This window comes from Melospiza georgiana, chromosome 16, assembly GCF_028018845.1.
Source record: "Melospiza georgiana isolate bMelGeo1 chromosome 16, bMelGeo1.pri, whole genome shotgun sequence".
NCBI classification, from domain to species: domain Eukaryota; kingdom Metazoa; phylum Chordata; class Aves; order Passeriformes; family Passerellidae; genus Melospiza; species Melospiza georgiana.
In genome coordinates this window covers 8,392,694-8,416,727 of record NC_080445.1, presented here as the reverse complement: position 1 = coordinate 8,416,727, position 24,034 = coordinate 8,392,694, and the positions used below count along the sequence as shown (strand labels likewise).

Below are 24,034 nucleotides of genomic sequence, written 5' to 3'. Positions count from 1 at the left end.
TGTCTGACAGCCACAATTCAGCCAAGTATTCAACCACCTGCCTGTACCCTGTGTGTCTCCCCTTTGCCTGGGGGGCACTTTCACTGAGAGGCTGCTCCAGTTAGTCATTATTTCCCACAAAAGGGGTACCTGCAAGAGAGGATGAGGAAAGTAGCCAAAAGTGCTGGAGCTCAGCAAATGAAACCCAGGCATGGAGAGATTCCTCTTTCCCAGGGCTCTGATTAACTAACAGTGTCATTTGATGTCTCAGCAAGAGTTGAAGGTATGAATATAGATTCAGGTACTCCTCTCCCTTCTTTTAGTACTTTTTCTGTGGAGGATAATGGCTGTGGAAGTGACAAATAAGTTGCTAGGAGTCAATTATATCTTCAGCACCAACCGTGTCCTGAATATCCTCATTCAGATGGCATCAGGCTAAGAATTTCACACCCCATCACATGATAAGGCTTGTGGTTTTAAATGAAATTATATTCTTTCTGGATTTACATCACCCAGGCCTCAGAGCTACATTCAGTAAGTTTGCCATGTTGTGCAAAAGTAGATAGCTTGTTAAAAACCCCAACCCAAACAAAAAAAAAAACACAAAAAACCCCAACAACAACAACAACAAAGCCACCCAAAAAACCCCCAAGTGTCCTGAAGCTGTTTTTAGGTTTAGGTTGTAAGAGCTATTAAGAAGAAGGAAACATAAATTTCTTGTGGCTTCTGTTTCCCTCTATGCTGAAATGAACCAATGAAAGGGGAAGTGACCTTCTTGGGCGATTTCCTGATGGTTTTAATACTCCTGGAAGAGAAATATGCTTCCACTGGTGAGGTTTCTCCAAGATCTCCCTCAAAGTTTGAATCCCTTCCTGAAGGTGCTCTTGGACAGAAATTGCCACTGAAGTGAACAATGGCAAAACCCCTGAGCCTGTGCCTTAGGAAGGATTTTGTGAGGACTGACAAAAGGCTTTACTGCTGATGCTCAGTGAAATGCAACACATTTTGGGGAGAAAGATTAGAGCACAAGACTTACTTGAGACTGCCTTGATATTAGAACATGGGGACTTAAATTAAGAAATCATAGTATTTAAACACTTTTGATGTGCAACAAGGAGAAAACTAACAATTTTGACATATCAACCTTGCTTATAAAGGAGAGTATGTAGTTTTCTGTATATCTCTTGAGTTTTGGGAAAAGCTAGCTTGTTATTCCTGATTATTCACTTTCCTGGTGAGGAATGCTGTATTGATGCTGAAAAGTGGACTAATGCAGGACCATAAAGGAATAAGTAGGTGATGGCACTGTGATTTAAACAGGATAAATTGCAGGAGAGTGCTGAAGGTCTGGTGTGGTTGTACCCTAGTGCCTGCAGGTGTGTCCAGCATTCCTGTGCTGTTGAGCCCACCCCAACCACTGTGTAGTGCTGAGGCCATGCCCTGGGGCAGTCTGAACTGTTCCCAGTTCCCTGGGGAGCAAATCAAACCCCAGGGCCAGATGGGGTCAGTGCCTTCCAGACGTGGCCATCAGCAACCACTGGCCTTGTGGGGCAGGCTGCAGCTGGTTCAGCGTTCATGGGGTCTGTGTGATAGTGCCATGCTGTCTTGCAGTCATTCCAACTCTGCTGGAGAAATCCCAGGCACTTGTTTCTTCAGAGAGGGAGCTCTGGAAGGTCGTGCTTGTGCCTTGCAGCCGCTCTCAGAGCTCTGTGGTGGCCTCTTGGTGGCTCTCAGAGCTCTGTGGTGGCTTCCTGGGGGCTCTCAGGGGCTCTCGGGGGCTCTCAGCAGCCAGGCGGGCTCTGAAGTGCTCACTTCCCTTCCTGCCAAAGCACTGTTACCAGAACTGCAGGGAACATGCTTCCTCTTCATCCAATGATGCACTTCAACAAAAAATAAGAAACCTTTTTGGTGCTCCAACTCCACTGACACTGACTTACAAGTAACGTTAAGTATTTCTTTTAATATGGAATATTACGGGTATACCATGGAAGGTCTTGTCTCATCAAATATATATATGAGTCCATTTAATTTTCATGGTGGAGGTGCTATAAATTATTATTATTTATAATCTTTAGGAAGGCATTATCTCTCTCCATAACCCAGAGAGAGCTGATTGTTTTTTCAGGAAATAGTAAAGAGGGTGTTTGGGGGATTCTTTTTTTTCTTTCAGACCCCATGCCATGATTTGTCAGATAATGGGCTAGGGGCACTTTACACTTCTCTCTGGTTAGTCATACTGCTGTGGGTTTTGCTAGGTTTCCCTGCATAAGAACATATGAATTTTGTAGATTAATAGTTTTTATCCAGAGCTGCTTCATATTAAGCTTTTGCTTCCCATCTGCCATTCCATCTGTAATACTGAAACCTTTACTACTTCTCTTCTGATAATAAAAGCTAATCCAGCTTTCTAAGTCAAAAAGCCATACTCAATATGTGGGGTTAATACAAAATGATGAAGCCTAAATCTGTCCAGGGAGCAGTCTGGTCTGTTCACAGACTACAGTGGAATTGCCAGGAGCCTTTCATCCTTCAGAAGAGATGTCCAGAAGCAGATGTTAGGCATCATAAAATATAAAGGCATGGGAGAAAAATATTAGAACTATTCATTTTGTGAAGGAAACAATTAAAAATATGTAAAATAAAACATATGCATGCCAGGAAAATCCAGATACCCTTATTATTCCTCCTCATGCCTGAATGTTTTGTTTGTGGAGTCTGTAAGACCAGCACTAGCACAGAGGAGTTTCTAACCCATGTGCTTCTCCTTCTTACTGAGTACAAACCACTGGCAAACAGTCTGGACACAAAGGTGCCTCCAGCAAAAGTGTCCCCCTTTAATCAAGAGGCAATATGTTATTTATTGGGCTAAGTGAAAAGATGTGGTGCATGATCCACCCTTGACTTCATTCAGCTCTGTTAAACATTCTCAGCAGGAAAAGGAGGGGTGAAATGGTTAAAGACAAACCTCCACAAGCAACTCAGAGATGGGAGCTTGTGTGACTGTCCCTCCTTTTGCTCTGGGCTTGTGAATAAAAAAGGAACAGATTTGGAGGGTTCTCAAGAAATCATCTCTCACTGTCACTGCATTCACAAAGAAATTGAAGAAATCAGCACCTTCCTTCCTTTTCCTTAACTTTTTTTTTTTAATTTTAGTGGTATTTTTTCATAATTTAAAGTCTTTTCTTTTGGGAGCCTCTTTCAAAACCTTATGGGAAAGCTATTGATGTCTTCAACCTCTTACTTTACATGGCTATCTATTTGCATTATTTATTGTCTCTGACAAACAGCATAAAGTAGTCAACCTTATGTTCAGGGACTGAAATTTCACTCCCAACAAGGTGAACTATGGTAGAGCATCTATTCATGCTGAATGTTTAATGTGCATTGCAGGAGTCCTTGGATAATGTGGCAGGTGAAGTGTTGCACCACTTAAATTAAGGAGTTTAATGAGATCATTTAACAGTGAATATCGTGTCAGTGCTTACCTGGCCACAGAGCTTGTATAAAGAATAAACATAATGAAACATTTGAACTATTTGTAATTTACAGTAAATCACTGAGCCTCAATCACCAAAGGGATCACCAAATCTAATTGCCAGCTAATGCTTGGTCTTTAATAAAGGTCAAGCAAAATTATTAGCAGAAGCTTGGGGAGTGCTTCAGAATAGTAAGAAAATAAAGTGTCTTATAGATGGAGCCAGGAATGCAGATACAACTACAATTTCCATCCTGGGCAATCAGGTATAACAAAAGAACTTAAATGAAACCCAGTGAAACTACTTGTGTTTTGCTGCTTGGCATTATTTTAGGATGAAGTTGTGTACTTTCCATAAAAGCCTGTGTTGGGAAGCCTCAGTTAAATGAGACCCATTCAGCAGAAGTTTGGATCTGGTGCTTGAATGGAAGGTGTATCATCATGAAAATAGCAGCTGAGGTACTGCACACTACAGGGAGTGAATGGGATGGTCTGACTGGCCCTGCTCCTTTAAGCAGGTGCCAGTGTGGAGATTATCTTTGCCAACCAGAGTAACACAGAAATTAAAAAACTGAGCTAGCAAATAACTATTAATTGACCTGCTCTTGCTTCATTGTATTGCCCTCTGTTGGTCAAGGTGACATTGGTTGATAAAAAACCAAAGTGGTGCCTTCTAAATGAGGTCCCTGGGCCAGAGAAATTTGCCAAGAGTGAAAAGGTGGGAGTGCAGGGAAGAGATGTTCAGGTTTTCTTCTTGTGGTAGGTGAAAATAATTACAACCAACAGATTTTAGGAAGAAGTTCAACCTTTGGGAAAAATGCTTTAGAACTTTTTCAAGTTATTTTTCAGGTGCTAGAACTACCTGGGAGATCATGTCCTTGTTTCTGCCACTGGCTCAGTTTCATCCCCTGCAAAGCATGGGTGACCACCATTCTATAGAAACTACATCAGGGATGATTTCTGTTCTGTCAAATTCACCATGACCTGCCCCATTTCACCTGTGGCCAAATGACACAACCTTTGGAGCAGGTGACAGGGAGAAGAAAAGAGAATACAGTTTGCCTGGAGCGGTCACACCAGACTGGAGCTACCCAGCTGCTCTCACACAACATCTCAGCTTTTGCAATGTGCAGGCTTGAAATGCAATATTGGAAATACAGGAAAATCTCCTCTTAGAGCTGAAACAAAGCACTTGGCTTTCCCATACAGCACTCTGGCTCTGGGAGAAGTGTCTGAGACCCAGCTGTGCCCTCTTGATGGCTGTGAGCTCAGGAATCCCAAAGCCAGCAGGGCCGATGCGAGCTGTGCAATGGCAAACAAGGCAAAGCCATTGGCTCAAGAGGCAGTTCCACTCTCTCTGTCTCACTTCTCATCCATTTGACTGGACTTAATTTAACAATTCCATGTCTCACTGAGATTCAGACTTCAGAGCTGCCCTCTAGAGATATCTCCTTCCTGGCACTACATAAATTGGTGCTGGACATGAAAGCCTGGATAAAGAATACTGATTTTCCAGGGCTGAGTTTGACCTTACACCCCATATGAAGTGTTGCAGTGCTGATCTGAAAAGCGAGCCTTGCCACTAGAATAATGTACCAGGCACTGGGCAAATAGTGCAGTGTTCTCTGAAGTGCCCTTTGGAATGTTATCCTGGGCTGAAGCAGTGCTCAATCCTCTCCCTGCATCCAGAGGGGAGTGCAGCTCAGGTGGCTTTTGCACTACAACATCTGTTCAGATGCCAGAGCCTGAGGTTTTTATCTCCGGATTGTCACCAACATTGTATGTGGCTTTGTTTGCTCAGAATATTGTTATCTGGCAAGCCAGATGTCAATCCACTCTTAATGCTTCACAGGAAATCTTTTTTTCCTGTCCAAAAGGAACTTTATCAGTGTTTTTCTTGAATCTGCATTCTCTGAGAATTTCAGATTTGCTTCTTTCTTGAATCCCTCAAATAACCTTTTCTTGTCTTCTTTCCTCACTTTGCCAGCGCATTTGCTTGAGATTTATATATATATTTTGAAAGTTATCTTTTTGATTTGCTGTTCCACCTCTCTGTTGTACTGTTAAGTTATCAATGGTTGGGAGAGCAGTGGTTTTGTGCATGGTCACAAATGGGTGGGGTAAAATGTGGAAATTATTGTGGCTTAAAATTTTTATTTATCTCTGATGTTAACATAATGATTTCTTCAAGCTGGCAAATGTTAGTGATGAGAGGCCCAGCCCTTCCTCTGTGCAGCCACAGCAGCTGGGGCTGCTCCTTCTGCCCTCCCCTCCTGGATTTAAGGATATAAAGCAGCTTTTGCTTTGGGGAACTGACATCTGCAGCTCATAGTAGCTCCTCTGGGTATTTTGAGATGTGCTCCATAGCCTGAGACTGACCAGAGGAATAAATGCACCCCAAACTGGAATGGGCTGTCCAGGCATCTTTACTGTGCCTGCAGATTGAAGATGTGTCAGTAAGGCACAGTTTTAGAACTGGATTTTTACTCCAAGTGCTCTTGTACTTGGCAGCATTGGCGCTGCTGATTACAGTGTGAGCATGGAGCCCCTTCTCTCTCCCCATCTGAGCTGGTTCTGGCCCCTGGGGATCTGCCTGGCAGAGGAGAGCCCCAGGTGCCAGAGCTGCAGCTGGGTGGGCACTGCCCCTCTGAGCCCTGCTGGGCTGCCTGGCTGGTGGCCCCTTCTCCTCTGCCTTGGCTCTGGGGCTGCTCACAGGGAGGTCCTCAAGCAAAGAGCCAAAGGGTTTTCATCTGTTTGCCATTTGCTTTCTGGATGTAATTTATTTTTTACTTATTTATGACTGAGAAAAAAGTCTCTTTCTTAAAAAGAGTTAAATGTGAGTCTGCCCTGGATTCATTTGCATTTAGTCTGATTTATAAACAGTAACAGCACAAATGTTGTGGTAATGTGCACTAAAGTTCCATCTTTTGTCATCAGGATGCTCCAGTAATGCCTGGAATAGTATTTTTGTGAAGGCGACCAATGTGTTGGGGCAGAGGAAGGCAATGAGCAGCATGAGGGACCTGGCCAGCTCTGTATTTCTCCTTCACAGCTCCAGGGATGTTTACAAAACCTATTTTTCACTTACAACTTGTCTTTGTGGACAAATAGTGTGGGGTGACCAAGCCAAGAAGAGAGTCCTTTGTGCAGAATGGTTTTTATCCTTTAAAACCATGGTTAGGAAAATTCCCCACCAGCTGCCCCATCCTGGCAGGCCCTTCCCATGGCATTTAGTTGCTCACTGCATTCCTGGGTGAGAAGCTCCAGTGGAGTTTGAGCTGCAGTGGGATGTTGATCATCAGGGAAATCCCAGGTGTGCCTTTCTGATAACACAACATGTGCTGTTATACCCTTGTGTGCTCTCCCACAACTTTGCTCCAAGTGACTTTTGCTTTGGATTAAGTCTGAGGTGTGTAACAGAAGCTGCAGGGGAACAGGTCCTTGTGGTGTTCACCTGGGGTTTGTGAGCAGAAACTTTAATATGTCTTCAACTCATTTGAGTTTTTCTCAGTTTTTTTAGAAAGTTCAGTGAAATCGTTATAAAAATTCCAAAAGCTAAAAGTGCTTGAAAGAGGGAAATGTTCCTATAAAGGCATTGCATTTTAAATGTGCTCTCCCTTCGTGGTCCCGCTGAATTCTCTCAGGAAATTAAAAATCTGCTGAAATTGCCATTAAGACACTCTTTTGTTTAGATTTCAGGATGCCACTTACCATAAAACAGCTGCAAAATAATATCTGGTGGCAGCTCAAAGTGAACATAACACAACATGTGCTGTTATACCTTTCCCAAGTCACTCTTAAATAGTTGTGAACCTAAAGGCTGTTAAAGGGTGAGCCAAAATGTTGTTCTGATTCAGTCTTTTAGTGGTGATATAGAAATAGGAAGGAGAGAGAGAGAGATGAATAAATTCTTTCCCTTGAAAATAGGGCTAAAAGCCAAAGAGTTGAATGGTATTTGATGTTGAAGATTTTTCAGGTCTTGCAGCTCTGTAGATCAAATGCAGGATCTGTGAGCCTGTACAGTGCTCGGGTGGCTTTCAGGAGAGTTGGGCACCTCTGTGTGTGCTGTTCTTGGGCACCTCTGTGTGTGGTGTTCTTCATGTTCAGGGATGTGCTGCAGAATGCATCTCTTTTTCCAAAGCTTCTTTTTATTTTTCTTTCAATCCTGACTAGTGCTAACTGGTCAAAACTTTGTATCTTGAGATGTTGTGGGAGCTTTGACCTGGCAGTGCAGAAAGCAGAAATCCCAGACCAATATTTTGCTGGGCAACCTGAGTTAGAATTAGGGCCCAGCTGGCTTTTACAATTGCACCTTACTACAGTGGAATATTTCTATTCTGCCCAACCTGCACAGAGCATTTGTGTGACACCTCTGAACCTGCCTGTACAAATAGCAGTGCTGAATGCCCCTGACTGTTTGTGATGGCCCATCTGTAGCTCCAGGCTGATGGGAGGGGATGAGGCCCTAAATGGTTCATTGTAGCACATTCCACTCTGCTGCACGCAGTTTAATTATATCCATCATTCAGCATTACTTGATGAACCAGCTGTAGGCACAAGCATCCCTGAGCTTTCATCAGGATAATTGCACTGTTTGCCACATTAGGAACTGGTGTGGGGCCAAGTCCTTTCCAAATGCAGAGTTGATCTTGGTTTAAAAGTTTGCTGCCCCAAAAGTCACTTCTAGCAAGTAATCTTGCAACAATGCATTCTTGGGACAGCTGAAGACTAAAAGGTCTATAAATCCAAATTGGTTATTTGTGTCACCTTATGGCTTCAATTGAGGCAGCCTCAGATGTTTTGGCAGTGGCTCAGCTCATTGTATTCATGTGATGGGATGCACTGTGCCAGGCAGGTGCAAGGTAGCTCCAGATGATTTCCGTGGCAAGGGCCTGCAGGGCCCTTGGCTCTGCTTGCCCTGTGAGGGTCATTGCTAAACCTCTGTACAGCTGGTGTTGTGAAGGCACTGGAGCTGTTCCCAGGGGCTCAAGTTGTGTTACAGGTGGCAGCTGTAGAGCTGCAGCTGAAGGCTAAAACACCCTGATCTTTCTCTCTGTGGAAAGCTGGTGCATGTGGTGTGTCAGGAGGTACCAGGGCTGGGTATCATCACAAAGTGCCTGGGGAATAATTTGTGAGCCACTGCAGCCCAGGAGGGGAGAGCAGCCAGGAAATGGCTCCGTGTCACAGCCTGTCCCCTTGGCAGTGCCAGGAGATCATGGTGACAAACTGCATCACTGAAGTTCACGTGCCTTTTCTGGAGCTTTCTCTTGAGTTGAAGCCCTGATTCTCTTCTGATGGAATAAGGCTGTGTTGGTTGCAGCTCACTGAGCACAGCAGTGAGCAGGGACATCAGCCTCCCAGCCTGCCAGCTGTTTTCTCAGCAGCCCAGTTATACCAGGTAGTGGATCTGTATGTTCCCATTTCAAACATCCTCTCTGCCACAGGTTTGTGCCTCACATCCCAGCTCTGCATTCCTCACTGACTGACTCCAAAACAGTCCCAACCAAGAGTAGGGCAAGTCATCAGGTGGCACAAATTATCAAAATAAGATCATTGCTCAACCCAAATAAAGGTAACAAAATGTGACCTTTTGTTGTTAAAACCAATTAAGTTTCTTTCCATCAACTCTCAGTTCATTATCCCTTTCACCCCCCAGGCCCTGTTCTTCCATCTTTTCAGGCTTGGTGCAGAATTAATGCTAAATCCCATTAGCCTGACCCCGTTTTCCCTGGTTTGCCTTCTGGCCCTCTGAATTGATGCACTCGGACAGGTTGGTTCAGCAGCTCAGGATCAAAGGGAGTGGCAGCCCCAGGAGGAGCTGCAGGAGGGGGCTGTTTGTAATAATTCTCTTTACTTTTGAAGGAGTTTGTGGAAGTGCCTCAGCAGTGGGGTCTCACTGGGCAGCTGAAGAGCCCTGGGCTGCATCCCTGGCACAGAGAGCAGCACAGGGACCTTGTGCTGGTGGAGTGCCCCCACTCCCCCCTGGGATAACTCCAGTCAGGAGACTGAAGCTGCTCTCTGGATGAGTGTGTATTCCCTCTGGTCTTTTAGAAAGTGTGAGATGAGGGAAAATGTTTCTTTACCCACTGCATCAGAAGAACCACCTGCTCTCAGGGCAATGTCACACAAAGCTGGCCAGCTTTTGTCCAGGATCACACTGCAAATTAAACAAGAGGTGGCAAAACCCAAAAGTGTTGAGTTTTATACCTTGAGCTCTTTTAGCACGGGCTTTCCTGCTTCCTTTCCCAGAAAGAGGAGGGTAGTCTCAGCTCCCTGCTGCTCCCAAGCTTAGTGTGAGCAGTTTCTGGTTCTTTATTGACATGGAACCCTGTGTGTGGCAGCAGGGAGTGTGTCTGTGTTGCTATAGGACATGAAATAACACCACACAGACATGCAGCTCTTCCAAGGTAAAAAGAGCACTTATAATTTCTGACTCTAATATTTATAGATTTCTAAAAGTGACAGTGGATTGGAGGATGACAGTGTTATTTCTCCAATGACACTGGACAAACTAACAGTCTATCAAATTTATCTTCTATAAAAGAATGCAAAACAGTAAATTATTTACATAAAGTGTGTGAGAAAGTTTGTTACAAGAATGTAAACATCAGAAGGCTTAGAAAAACTTTAAAAAAATCAGGGTGACATCTGTGAGCTTTGGGGAGGATGCTGGGCTGGACCATTTGGGAGCAAGCTGTCCTGCCTTCCCTGCTGGAGCCAGAGGTGGCTGCAAGGAGGGGCTGGGGCAGGGAGAGAGCAGGGAAGGCACTTTCAGAGCCCTGCATGAGCTGCAGCAGGGGACAATGCAGAGTTTGCAGAGCCCTGCATGAGCTGCAGCAGGGACAGAGCAGGGAAGGTGTTTCTGCATGAGCTGTCCCTGGTGGCTGTGGGCTCCTGCTGGCTCTGGAGTCTCCTGGGCAGGGTGGCAATGGCTCTGGTGTGACAGAGTGGGGACACTGGGGTGTCAGGGTGAATCACCACAGTCAGAGGAGTGAATTATCTTTCAAAAACTGAGAAATTACCAAAATTTGACATTAAAGCTGGGTAAGTGGCACCCTAACATCCAGAAAAGCAAAGATATCTCACAAGTATTAAGCTGCAGGAGTGTTGCAGGTGATGGAGGCACACACAGCTCACATGGTGGATTTTAATCCAAGCTGGATGTGCTGAGTAGATCCATCCCTGGCATGGAACTGGGGGTGCTGCAGGGTCTCTGCTGTGGCAGGACAGCAGGGCTGCACCCCCAGACTGACAGACCCCACCAGGCAGAGCTCTGCCACCAGGAGCAGGGTGAAGGAGGTTTCATTCTTCCCACTTTCTCGGAAGAAACTGAGCATTTTTAATTGTAATTGCTCAACAAGCATCAAACCATTTTTCAACAATTAGCAAATCGTTTTTCATATTGACTTGTACAAATAAAATTTCAGATGCACATGGGAATGTGTGAATTGGATGAAGTGAATGGTTGCTTTAAATCACATTTAATTTTAATTTCTCTTTTTGCACAAAACTCTTGATAATTTAATTTTAGAGATGGTGAAAAAAACTGCTGAATGTAAACCATGCAATGTAAAATATACACTGGATAAACAAACAAAAAGCTCCTATTCAGCCCAATATCTAGATTTTTTTCTTTTTATACAAAGTCTCACTAATTTGAGTAATGAACTTGATCATTTCTGAAGCTCACTCCACTTGCTTATTTAATCAGTGATTATTGTTTTCATCAAAATGAGATGTATTGTGTAGGCAGATGAGGTTCTACATGAATATGCAGCAGCAGAGAAACACTGGAAAAATACAAAGCAGTGAGCATCATTCTGTACCAAATAAAATCCCAGTGCTTTTATAAAGCTAAAATTATATCATGTTTACTTTTAATAATTAAATATCCTTGGGTATTAGCAGCTGGTTAGTCAAGTATTTCAGTGCTCTCTTTTTTCAGATGCTTTCCAGCAGATATTAAGTGAACTCAGATGTCTTTTTGAGATAGGATAATCTTGTCTTTCTTAACTCTTTGCAGTCCAGCATCCTCACAAGTGATATTCTGGGATCCATGGCCCATCAGGAGTTCCTGGCAGTTAAATGTGGGAATTCTCTGTCCTGATCCCTGCACTGGGGCAGTGATTGGAAATGGAATGGTTTGTTATTATAATAACAGGCAGAGGCAACTTTGTGAAAAGCAAATTATCTTGGTAAATACTTTTCAGCAGCTTTAGAAGTCCTGTAGTAATTGGCAGCAGTTACATTTGCTGCCACTCTGACACAATATTGGGGCATTATGGACAGAAATGGTTGCTTGGGGAGTTTTCCTATGGAGAATTGCCTACCATGAGACAGGCAGGGAAAGACAGAACACCTCTCAGAGAGAGAGGAAAACTGTGCTGATGTTCATCTATTTACATGGAACAACACCTTTTCACAGCCTCTAAACTGGGAAGCACCACAAACCCTTGTTATGATTTCCCACTCCCTATCCCAGGAACACAGAGCTGGGTTGATGCTCTGGCTTACACAAGCATAAACTGAGTGCACTGCACTGATTGTGGAGAATTACAGATATGAAAACAGAATAAAGTCCTTTGCATAGTGCTTATCAGTAGGAAAGAGGATTGAAAAAAAGGGGTTTTTTTGTTGATTAAAGGATCTGCAAGAGGGAACTTGTCTCACTATTGAAGGTACTAAAAAATATTTTAAGGAACAAAATATGGGTAATTTGTACTGCTTTCTTCAAATATGCACTTTGGGCAGAAAGGGGATTTTCCAATATTTCTGTCACTCCACATGTTCTTTTCTAGTGAGAGAAAGCCCTTATTGTCATAAAAGTTTTTAAATAGAAAAATGCTGAAAAGGGAGATTGTTTTTTTCCCTTACAGGATTAAAACTATGTAAATAACCTCAATAAATTTAGCAATTCTGGGCATGAATCCTCTTTAGACATGTGTCTCAATGTAAATAGCAGTGTGTGTAGGTAACCTCTTCAGGTGCACGGCTGCTTCCTGCTCACTGTCCATCAAAATGATCATTTACGTCAACACTCAGCTTCCTTATTGATGGAAATCAAAAATGTGATAGACCTTTGACAATGTGATATTCAAACAGCCTTTCTGTGCCAAACTGTCAGCAGATAGTTTGTGCTCATTAGCTCCACGCTCTGCATTCAATCAGTCCTTACACTCTTAATAGAAAAAGGTTAAAAACATTCACATTTGGACTTGTTGGTGTCATCCACCAAATTGGTGCTTTTTTACCATCACAATTCTTTCTATTTATCCTGAGCACAGCTACCTTGGAAAGTTGCTGACTGCGGTGTCAGTGGCAGCTATTAGTGGAAGGCTGGCACCTTAGTTTGGGAAAGTGGCACTGGGGAATCTGTTTTAGTGATGGGCTTGGCAGAGCTGGATTTGATGATCTTAAAGGTCTTTTTCAAATCAAGCATTTCTGTGAGTCTATGTTTGGAGCTGACATAATGCTGAGTAATCATATGATTCTATCAATGCTAAGCATTTTAGAGCAGAGTGTAAGTTGAAGAGTCTAAACCCCACGTTGCTGTATTTTTTCTGAGCTGATTTGCATTATTTTAATTTCCAGATTTGAATAATGGGAATGCCAGCAAGGTTTGATAAGCAGTTTTTGCCAGCACTGATAAAAATGAGCATTTTTTCCTGCAGTTCAAGTAAACTGACATCTCTTCTGAGTGTGTGGGAGAGGAATTTTGCTTTACTACAGTATATGCCTTTAACAAGTTTTCTAGCCCTTATCTAAGTTAGACACACATCACTGCCTTTACTTAAAAATATTTATTTGAAATAGGCATTTATAGGCCTTTCTAGCAAAGGCTATTTGTCAGGCACACAAATTCTGAGCTAGCAAGATGAAAAAATAAATAATGGCGGTGATATGCTGATGATTCATAAACTTAAATAAATAGAAAATTGTTTAACAAATCAGAGTGAAACATTCCCTTCCTTTTTAGCAAAATACCTCTGATCTGCATGCATCAATACCAGGTTATGTAGGGAATAAGTCATCCTGTACGTAGCCAATTTTCTGTGGTTATTTTCATATCTCCCAGGTCTTACACAGTTGCACATTTCGAGGGTACTTCAGGAGCTTTTGTTATTCAAGCATTTTTCAGTGCATTTGTTGTTGTTAAGCATACAAATAATCTAGACTTAGCAATTGCATACAATTAGATTTATGAAAGGAAAACTACCTTAATGTATTTTGTAGTTTTACTCTAAAATGTAGTAACTTGCAACTTGTGGTGGCTTTAAAATGAGAGAAAAAGAGCTGCATATGAAATGGTACTACAGAGTAGTGTTTTTCTTATTTACTTTTTACTGCAGCAGCAGGGATGCTGAGAAAATGTCATTGTCACAGACAAATTAATTCCTAGGATCAATTCAAAGGTACTCCTGGGACTGAGGGCATTTTGTAAAAATGTTTTATAAACACCAGTGAATTAAACATTGGTGAGTTGGTGACATATCTGTGGTGGAGATGGACAATCTGAGTTATGACTGGATTGGCCTGCCTGGAAAAGTCTCCTTAATAAATGTACTTGTGCCCCTAAGAGATCCAAGATGAGTTTAAGGACAGCTCTCAGCTCTTGACCTTGCTGTAATCCTTGCACATTCTGCTCTGGACACGTGGACATGTGGGCCCTGACCCATGAAGTAATTTATGACAATACAGTGGGAAAGTTGCATCATTTTGGGAGAGCTCCAAATGCGCTACAGTTCAGCACTCACTGTTCAGGGCTTCACCAGATCAGGGACACAGTGATTGCACCATTGCAGGGTGTATTTGATAAAGTCCTGGGGATTTTAAATGCTTGTGTTGAAATCGTGCTATAAAACAATTGGGAATTGAGTAATTTACTTTTTTCCCCGTGAATATTTAAAGAAAGTCAAAAGCGACGTTACAAAGTTTTAATGAGTGCATGTGGTGAGAATTTTATTATCATAAAAGCTGTAGGGTTTATCAGCTGATACTGGGCTGCTGTTTTTCATTAGCCAAGGGCCTTTCAGGGTTTCATGGGATATGGCTGGAAAACATTCCAAACAAATGAATATTCCATTTTAAAAGAATAATGAGACATTGAGGGTTTTATAGACTCCAAAGTTTGCTAAACCAATATCTCTAATTAGATGGAGAAACTCTCTATAGAGTCTTTGCATCAACGGCAGCACACACAGCAAATGTTTTAAGCATTTACATATCAAACACTGCTGGCAGCATTTTGGCAGCAGTCCAGAGCTGTAGATAGTTTTAATCACATTTGTTCATTAATCCTTGGTGGAATTCTCTTATATGGTCTCTTTAGGATTTTCATTTAAGCATGTGCTGCTGCTTCTCAGCAGTGGGCTTATTTATTTATTTTATAAATATCATCTGAAGCCTTGAATTTATAGAAAATAGTATGTGGAGTGGCTCAGGAAGCAGACAGCGCAGTATATTCTATTTTCTCTCAGCAGATCTCCTTTGTAGCCAGGCATTTATGTACTCTCACTAGAAGAGGTTTATTCAGCAGTGTGCCATCCAAAAAAGACTTCCACTCTTTTCTGACTATGCAAGTTCCTTTCTTTTCCATAGGAAACAGAAAGTGAGTGTGTTGCTGATGGAATGTCCTGAGCATCACCCAGCACTGGCAGGGCTGAGGAGAGGAGCTCACCCCTTGTGATGAGAGATCAGTGCCTGCAGCACCCAAAGGCAGGAGGCTGACACTGAAATGCTCAGGTGTGAATTCCCAGCCCAGCTCTGATCCCCAAGTGCTCCAGCAGCTGAGCTGCTGAGGCAATAGTTTTCTTCCGTTATGTTGTTCCTCTGTTAAGCCTGACTTGAAAGACAAACCAAACCATTTAAGACAACACTGTTGTAAAAGCAGAGGTATTAACTGCCACCCAGAGCCCTCCTCATGCAGTTGGCCTCTGAAATCATACCTGCTGATTTTTATGGTTTGTTTTATGAATGGCTGTTGTTCCAGGAATCAGCTTTGCTGAGAAAGGCCTGCCATGCTAATCCTTGTTCTGTGATGGATAGCAAAGGCTAAGTATAGCCTTCCCCTTTCTTTGCATTTGTAGATGGCAGACCTGTTGGGGTTTATTTTCTTACTTCAGCCTGTGTCAGGCTCTGCTGAGCCTCCCCTCGTGCTAAATTGCCTTTGGAGAGGCAGGAGGACTTGGGAGCACCAGTAAGAGGGTCAGTCTCTATCCAGGTGAACATGCAAATCTTTTCCCACATTCTTCTCATGCTGCATTTGTGTGGTTGATCATCCTGCTGTAAGTGTTCCAGGAGGAGGGTTTGTAGGTTTTTGCTATTTTCTATTGAATCATTTGTCTGCTGCATCCTTTTGTAAGGGGATATGCCGTGCCCAGACGTGTGCAAACTGGAGGGACCAGAGCAGGTCAGGATCCCTGTCTGGAGTGGGAGATGCTCTGAGTGCTGCTGTGGCCCAGCAGAAGCTTTCAGAGTGCACTGGGTGCTGTGCGGGTGTGTGCAGCCATTGGCAGAACCCCTTCCCCGTCTCCTGGGCTGCTCTCCTGCCTCCCCAGCTCCTGTGTGCCCTGCAGGGCCTGGGCAGCCAGGCTGAGCACAGAGGGATGGCCCTGGCCAGGAACAGCCAGGTGAGCAACTCTGCTGAAGGAATTCTCCTGCCGCGGGGCTGGGTGTGATGGCATGCCCTAACACTCTACAATACTGCCTTAATGAATATGAAATTAATAACTCCCTGCAATCAGGTAAGAATTTATTGAAAACAAGGTAGCAGAATTTAAGGTGTTCAGTTCTTCCACTTTCAAGCTCTTCTGTGCATATCTGCATGTTTTAATGTGTTTAGCCCTATTTACCATTAATATCATGCTTAACTCTGAATAGGTGAGTTTGCCCCATAATTCCAGGGTTTTTTTCTCTGCAGTCTTTTCCTTCTGTATAAACAGTTTCATGGCAAAGAGCTGCTGGGGTTGCTGTAGGTCTGGGCTCTGTGGGGCTGTGCCTTCACACAGTCACAGAGTCCTGGGAAAGGAAGCTGTGGGCATGAGTCAGGCAGGAACGAGTGGAAACACCAAAGCTTTGGGCACCGGGAGAACTTGTAAAAGTTTTGACTTATCTCTTTCTAACTGTATGTTTGCCTTCATTATCCCTGCTTCAGAGGCCATTCATTGCTGCTTCAAACCACATTAGCCTCCTTGCCCTATTCTCCCAAACACTTTTGCCCCTATATATTAACTTTTTTGCCTGCTTTTGTAATCCCTGCCTGCCTCTCCAGCACCCCACACCAGGCAGAGCTACTGCTGTGTTTGCTGCCACCACTGCTCACCATGGCCAGGGCTAATCCCCTCCCTGCACTAACTCCTCCTGTGAAGCAGCCAGCAGACTTGCCATTAGATAGCCCTAAATTAATCAAGATGAATAATTAATAAACTGAGAGCAGCTCTCTTTCCTTCATCTCATTCCTACACAGAATCAAACCATCTTGTTTCCATACCTGTGTGCTGCCAAAAGATTCTGAACTTTTGATCTAACTTAGCCAAATTGTTATTAACTTGGATAGGTTTTGACATATTAATAACCCCATTGAAGTGCCTGCTGTTCCCTACATCCTTCAAGATGTCCATGTGTTAAAGAACCTTGCTGAATCAGAACATTTCTATTAACCATCACTATCCTCCAAAAGTAATAATATCTTGATTTCCTTTTCTCATATTCTCCAAAGGCTTTCCTAATCTGTTTTCACAGCTGCAGACTGAGGGCATCTCTGCTCTTTGCTTGGATTAGTCACTGGGGTTGGAGGGTTTGCTTAAACCCAGCTAGACCAGCACTGCCTCTTGCCCACAGGGTCTGGCTGTGGTTGTGTGCAGGGACTGCTCTGCACAGACAATGCAAACACAAAGTCACTGCTTCTCCTCCAGCTGTTCATTTCAGTCCCCAGTGTATAGGCCAAATTCTGAAATTATTGCCTTGCTCAGCAAGTGCTTGCTGAGTGCCTGGGACACCTCAGTCCCAGGCCAGGCTGCTGATGAGGAAACCCTGGTAGCAGACTTTGCTTTGCTTTGGCAATATCTTCTGAATTTCCTTCTGGATATAGGACTCACCTGTTTCTCTCCTTTAGACCTGTAACTCTCAACTTGGCCTGACCCCAAGCAGGGTCCCAGCCTGGGGCTCAGTCACTCCCCAGCTGAGCAGTGCCAGGGGCTGAGTCCCTTTTGCAGCCTCCCTGCCTGCCCATGTGAGTGCTGCCATCCCTGAGCCCAGCCCTGCAGGCCTGGGCACCCCCATCCCAGCTGGCAGCCCTGCCCTTGCTGAGCACCAAATCAGCATCAGTGAACTCAAACATGCTTTGTTTTCCATCACTCTTATTCCCTTGTCATCTTCTCGTGGCAGCCCACACACACACACACAGACACAAGCTTTCTCCACTCCTGGAGTTCACTGGAGGATTCATTTTGCATTTCTCCCTGTGTGCTGCACACCTGAAATGCCCATTTTCTCTCAGCCTCTCTACACTCACACCATGCTCCTCCCTGACAGTGATACAGGTACCCAGCTGAGTAATCCTTCTCCCTGGTGCCTTGCCCTCCAAGTGAGTTTAACTGCAAAAGGAAACAGAAGTGAGAGCTGTGTGGATGCATCCATCAGGCCCAGCCTCAGGCACCAACTGCAGAAGGGCTTTTTCCTCACTCTGTATTCGTGCTGTGTTACCCTGGGGAAACTGATAGGAATGTGATATGTAATATCAGTGTATTTTTAATCAGTAGCATGAACTACCCTCCCTCTCCACATGACTTTATTTCCTTCTTAGGAAGGCTCTGTTGCACTTGTTACCTTCTGTTTTACCGTGATAGTTAGTAAAACATTTTGTGCCAAATTTATGCTCAGTGAATTATCCCTGAAATTTGTGGAGCTACGGCAGAATTTAATTTGGCAGTGTGGAGTTGCTGTTGCTCCCAGTGATGTCTTCAGCTGAAAATCTCAGCTTTTGATTGCCTTACTTAGAGAAAAAGCAGGCCCACGTCTCCATCCTTGTCCAAAGGAGTGCCAGAGGCACTGGACATAGCCTGTGCCAGAGGCATTGCTGTGGCACAGACTCTGCTGCTGCTGAATGTGAAGAAGTGTGGCAGCAATCTATGCCAGAGGCATTTAGGAAATCTGCCCCTCAAGGCAAAGGTTTCTGAAAGGTGAGGAGGGTTTGAACAAAAATGCATTAACATCGATGGTGTGTTCAATACCTTTGATTTTCTCTTTAATGTCTTCTGATGGAATAAGTCAGAGGTGATGTGCAGCATCCTCATAATGTTGGGGCCAGAAGGAGCACTTTGAATGAAAGCTTAATAGAAATTCAGTGTGGTGCCATGCTGAGCATAGAATTGGTTGACTGCATAAATCTAAATGTCAATTAACTAGAAAGTGTTACCAAATGGACCTATGATGTTTTAGTTCCATGTTGTCAACACATGAAACGAAGCATATTAATTGATAAGAAGTAAAACTCTGTATGAGTTCATTAAAACAAAAAATTAAAAATATTCAAAGTAGGACCAAGATACCTCCAGTGTTTTGAAGAAGAGAGAAAAGGTCAATTATTGATTACTTTGAGAGCTAAGCATCATTTGGACATTTATAAGAATTACTTAAAAGCTGAGAGAGAAGCAATGAGAAGTTTGTGTGGCAGCCCCAAGTCCTGATACACTTGGTAGAGTACTGCTGAATAGCAAAATACAGGTTGGTGAGCAATCTAGAAAGGATGATGTTTTATTGAGTGGTGTGGATTGTTACTTTGGTTGATTTGATTTTTATCCTGTAAGGAAATTAAAGCTCAAGCACTTCCAAGCTTGATTATATTTCTAAAGATCATCTTTGCATGCCAGCTTTTGCCTAGAAAGTCACCCGAAGATGTCAGCCATTGAAACCATTTCATGTGGAAGCATTGCTAAGTAAATTCACTAAATGCCTATTCATCCCAGTAAGATGGAGAGTCAGTGGAGCAGCAAATGTGAAAATCTGCACAGCTTACTACACAGAAAGCAGTTTCTGAGTTTGCCCAATTGAGATGCCGAGTCTGAGCCTGGGAGGTGCTGCAGCTCACATGAGTAAAGGAGGAGGATCTCAGGGCCCTGTCTGTGAGGATGCTTGATTGACAGATAATTCATTTGGTCTAGATAATATCAATGAGATTATGAGCATAGTTTACTTGGCTGATAACATTTCCAGGTTGTTGCAGCCTGACCTCAGCAGTTAAACACATTTTGTGCAGTTAAACACATTCAGGTTTAACTTGGTTTTCTGTGGCTTATAATAATGAAATGTTTTCAAAATACAGTAATATTGACAGCTCTTTTATCTTGAGTCTTTCTGCTACCAACTTCATTACAGACCATTGCTTAAATGGTGTTGTATCCATAAGGTTGTGGATTCAAATGCAATTCAGGAGATTAAGATCTTTTTAATGTGATTTATTCAGTTTTCCTAAATATGCTGACCTAGATAAATAGAGAATATTTTTGCTCCATTGTTAAAGAAAGAGCAGACCACAAAAGCTGTCAAGTGTAAATACATTCTTGGACATGTCAGCTGAAATTTTGAAAATGCTGGTGTCAGATTGCCTGTCATACTAATTGGAATTAACCTTCTAAATTCCTTTGTTCCTGTTGATTATACTTCCTTTTTTACATCAAAATTCTCTGTGTTATGCATTCCAACCTTGGCCTCTTCTCTATTACACAATAAAAACAAATAAAGTGCCAATAGATGCTGAACCAAACTCCCTAGGAAATATCTAGCAAAGCATGTAAAATGGAACTATCAGTGCAGTCATCTTGCAACTCGATTTTCATACTTAAGAAGTGTTGAGCAGTATTACTTCATGCACACTCTGTTATAGAGCTTAAAAACCCTGCCAAGGGTTGATAAGAAATTTGTTAAGGTGTAATAAAGCTGTGCTTCCTTCCAAGTATGCTTTCCTGAGCAGAGGGGGTCACTGAAGTTTAGCAGCAGGATGGAAGTATTTTTTGGAACCACCTCCTTCAGAATCTGAGAATGGTCCCTAAATGAGAACAAGAAATTAATAATTGGCTCTGGATGCAGTGGTTTTCACAGTGTAATTTGTGCCCCTTTTGTTCTTTCTCTCACAGGACAAATGATCAACTCGTGGCATTCCTGTCCAGATACCGAGACATGAACTTCTTGAAATCCCATGGCAGGGACAATGCAAGGTGAGCTGGCCCTTTCCTCACCTTCATTTAACCAGACCGCTGAGAATTATTGGATGGGGACAGTTTCCAGCATCACCTGATTGAAGAAATCCCTAGTCCAGGAAAGAGACATGAATGAGGAGGAAACCCTTTTCTGATGGTTGTTTCTTGGACAGAGTGACTCCTTCCCAGAGTCAGAGGTGCTTTTGTGGGGAGAGAGGCTCTGAGCAGTCTGATGTTGCATCCCCCTGTGGACTCAGCACAGATTGATGTTTTGTGAGCAAGTGGCAATTTTTCACACCCCAGCACTGACCTGGTGGCCCCAGGTGAGCAAAGCTGGGTTAGCTGAGCTCTGCAGCACAGCCTGGCACAGGCAGAGCCCCAGCTGTGGGAGCCTGTGGCAGCCTGCAATGCCACTAAGAGTGAGGGTGGTGGCTGGAGCTGGTCACAGTCTACCAAAGTTTGGATCAAAATCCTTCTTGACCCACCCTGCACAAGTCTTGGAGAAGGAATGTGTTGTGTTTCCCACCATTCATCAGTAGTACTTGAACTTTCCATTGTGGTTTGGGGGGGCAGCAGTGACCAAACAGCATCTTCCAAAGGCTTTAACAACGTCTGCAGATGAAAGAAGTTTCCCATCTAACTACAGTGGTCCTGTTTTCCTCTTTATTCATAGTTTTGCTGTTCCTCCTTTTTGCTGGTTTTGTACCATAACAGCAGTCCTGCTGCACTTCCAGCAGCTCCATATGCTGAGCCCCAGTGGCGTTGCATCTAAAAATATTATTTTATTCTGCTTGGGTCACTAGGTCTTCCCTTTATTCTGTAAAATGTCAAGTGTACCCAGAGAATGTGACACACTGAGTCATGTGTTCAGCACAGCAGGCAGGCAGAATAACTCACGAGTCTCTCTCTCTTCTTGGCCATTCTTACTCTTGTCACCAGATTTATCAATTCTGTCATGTTCCTGTTTAAATTAAGTCCTCACGAGCATTCATCTTGTGCATGCACAAATTCTATAGCAGGTAGTAAAAAATAACCCTGTGAGGAGTCATATTTAAAGCCAAGTCAACAGTTTTCACAGGAGAGTCCCTGGTTTGGGAAATGCAGAGTGTCAGAGTGATTGGCAGACTCAGCTCTAGCTGGCAATAGTGATGGACAGCAGAGTTAGTGGAGAAAAGAGCAAAGAAAGAGCCAGGAAAATGCAGTTGGTATCTTGCCTCCTTGCTCCTCTGGTGCTCCTGAGTCTTCTCAAATTCCCTGAGCTGGCAAAGGAAAATAACTAATGGGTTATGACACACCAACATCAGGCTGGTTCAACCATGCCAACTTCAACTGAATCAGAACAATTTAAACCAATTAAACACACTAAGCTGGTATTAATTTAATAATGAAATGAGCAAATGTGCCACTTGTCCTTCCATCACAGGAATAGCAAACTGATTTAGTAGTTCAATGGTTCTCTTTGTATAAACAGCTAAATACCTTTTAGCTTATTACAACATGTCACTGTGTTTTAATTTTTTCCCTGGATTTCTACCATCAATTCCCTGTGCATCAGGGAACATGATCTGGGACATGAGTGCAGATTTGCCCTCCCTGTCTGCCATGGCTCCCTAATCCCTGAGTCCCATTACTGCTCCCACTGCTGACCACTGGATGAATGGATCCTTTCACATTACCCCTTGGCACATCCCCAAATTTTCTGTCAGAGAGGTAGAGTGGCTTCCCTCCTCCTCCTGCACAGCCCAGGCAGCTGCAGACACACTCAAGCCAGCAGCTGCAAACCCCTCTGAGCAGTGCTGGTTTTGCGTAAAAATCCATTCCGTTGTTTCCAAAAGCTGATCAAAAAGTAATTATCCCCTGTTTGTATTGTGGGCGAATTTCCAGCTCCACATCCACCTGTTGAGAGAGAAATATCTAAAGTGAAGATTTCTAGTCTGATATTTCATGTTTAGTGTTTGAGTGACTCAGTCTTGACTGAGCTGGTCAGTGAACCCTCTGCTCTCCCATCTGACACAGTTCCTGACTTTCACTGAATGCCCAGGTGTGTAGGCTGTGCTCACACCAGCCAGGTTTATCCCTGCAGTCACACTGGGGAACTCCTCTGGGCTGAAATGCCTCCTGCCAGCTCAGGCAGGTGAGCCCCACCTGGGCTGTCACCGTGTCCTGCAGCCAGTGTCCCCAGGGAGCACAAGGGTGCAGTGCTGCTGCTTTGCAATGTTCTCCCAACCTCTTGTGGCCTTTGCCTGGGGAATTTCCACAGCTAAACTCAGTGACTTGCTCATTGTGAGAATAAGGGATGGGGGTTTTTTTTCCTACTAATTTTTCCAGTTTTTAAATTTTGCTCTTTGCTTTGTCCTGTCACAGCCCAGGGGAAAAGAAATACCCTATGAAGAGAATGGCATGGCCAAGAGCTTAGTAAGGTCTGGAAGAGAAGCAACAGCCTCAAGGGTTGGCAGCAAAAAGTTAAGAAAAAAAAAAATAAAAGACAGCTTTTAGAACACAGGCCAGTATCCATTTTATTGGGCAATAAAGCTCCCTTTGGATATCCTATCTCAAAACACACTGGAACAGAATTTTTTGTTTAAAACAAGGAATTGAAACCACAATAAGGGAGAGGCCACTGGCCTGTACTGGCTGCTGCCCCGTGTACAATAATGATTCAGCTGGTCCAAGGTGTTTTTCTCAAAACATGGGAACTGCTAATACAGGAGCACAGCATCTAAACATAATTGAAAGCAATGTATAATCCTTGCTGATACTTTTAATTTTAATTTGTGGATGAATAATGGCACCTAATCAATAAGCTTTTGAAGTCTGCCTTGTAAACAACTGAAAACTCTTAATTTTAAGTCATCATAGTCTTTGGATCATACAACAGAGAAAGATTAGAAGTGCCATCTCCAACCTGAAATGCTTGCACAGCTCAATTACAGTGTACTTTGCATTCAAGCCATGTTCACAATCAGTGCTTGTTTTACTGCCAAATAAGGAGAGAAATCAGGCTTCCTTTTATAGAGTTAAGTTTTCTTTTAGTTATGCCAAAGTCATGAAAAAGTGCATCACTCTGATTTTCCTTTAGTGTCTTCAGCAAAGAGAATGGACATGAAAATGGCTCCTTCACTCAGCTGGAAGCATTATTTCCTGACAGAGGTGGATGTATGAAATGAAATTGCACACAGTGGCTGGAGTTGTTACATAGTGCTTAGTGGGCAACACATTTCCTCCTATTTTCAGTGTCTTAGACTATTAAAAGCAAGTGAATAACCTGGTAGTTGTATAAGCTATTGCAATTTGGAATAGCAGAGGATTTTTTCTTTTTTGGCAGGAGCAGCACCTGGATGATTATAAAACATAAAGACAGTCAAATGTGACATCTTCAGTGGCA

The 24,034-nt window shown here is 43.3% G+C and overlaps 1 protein-coding gene across 2 annotated transcripts in view; it reads left to right on the top strand.

Moving 5' to 3' along the window:
• The window catches only part of XYLT1 (xylosyltransferase 1), a 176,959-nt gene that overhangs the window by 113,710 nt on the left and 39,215 nt on the right, over positions 1-24,034 (top strand). For both annotated transcript variants that reach the window (XM_058035241.1, XM_058035240.1), the window contains exon 5: positions 20,587-20,667. In XM_058035241.1, coding sequence (XP_057891224.1) covers positions 20,587-20,667 — 81 coding nt within the window. The remainder of the gene's footprint in view (positions 1-20,586; positions 20,668-24,034) is intronic.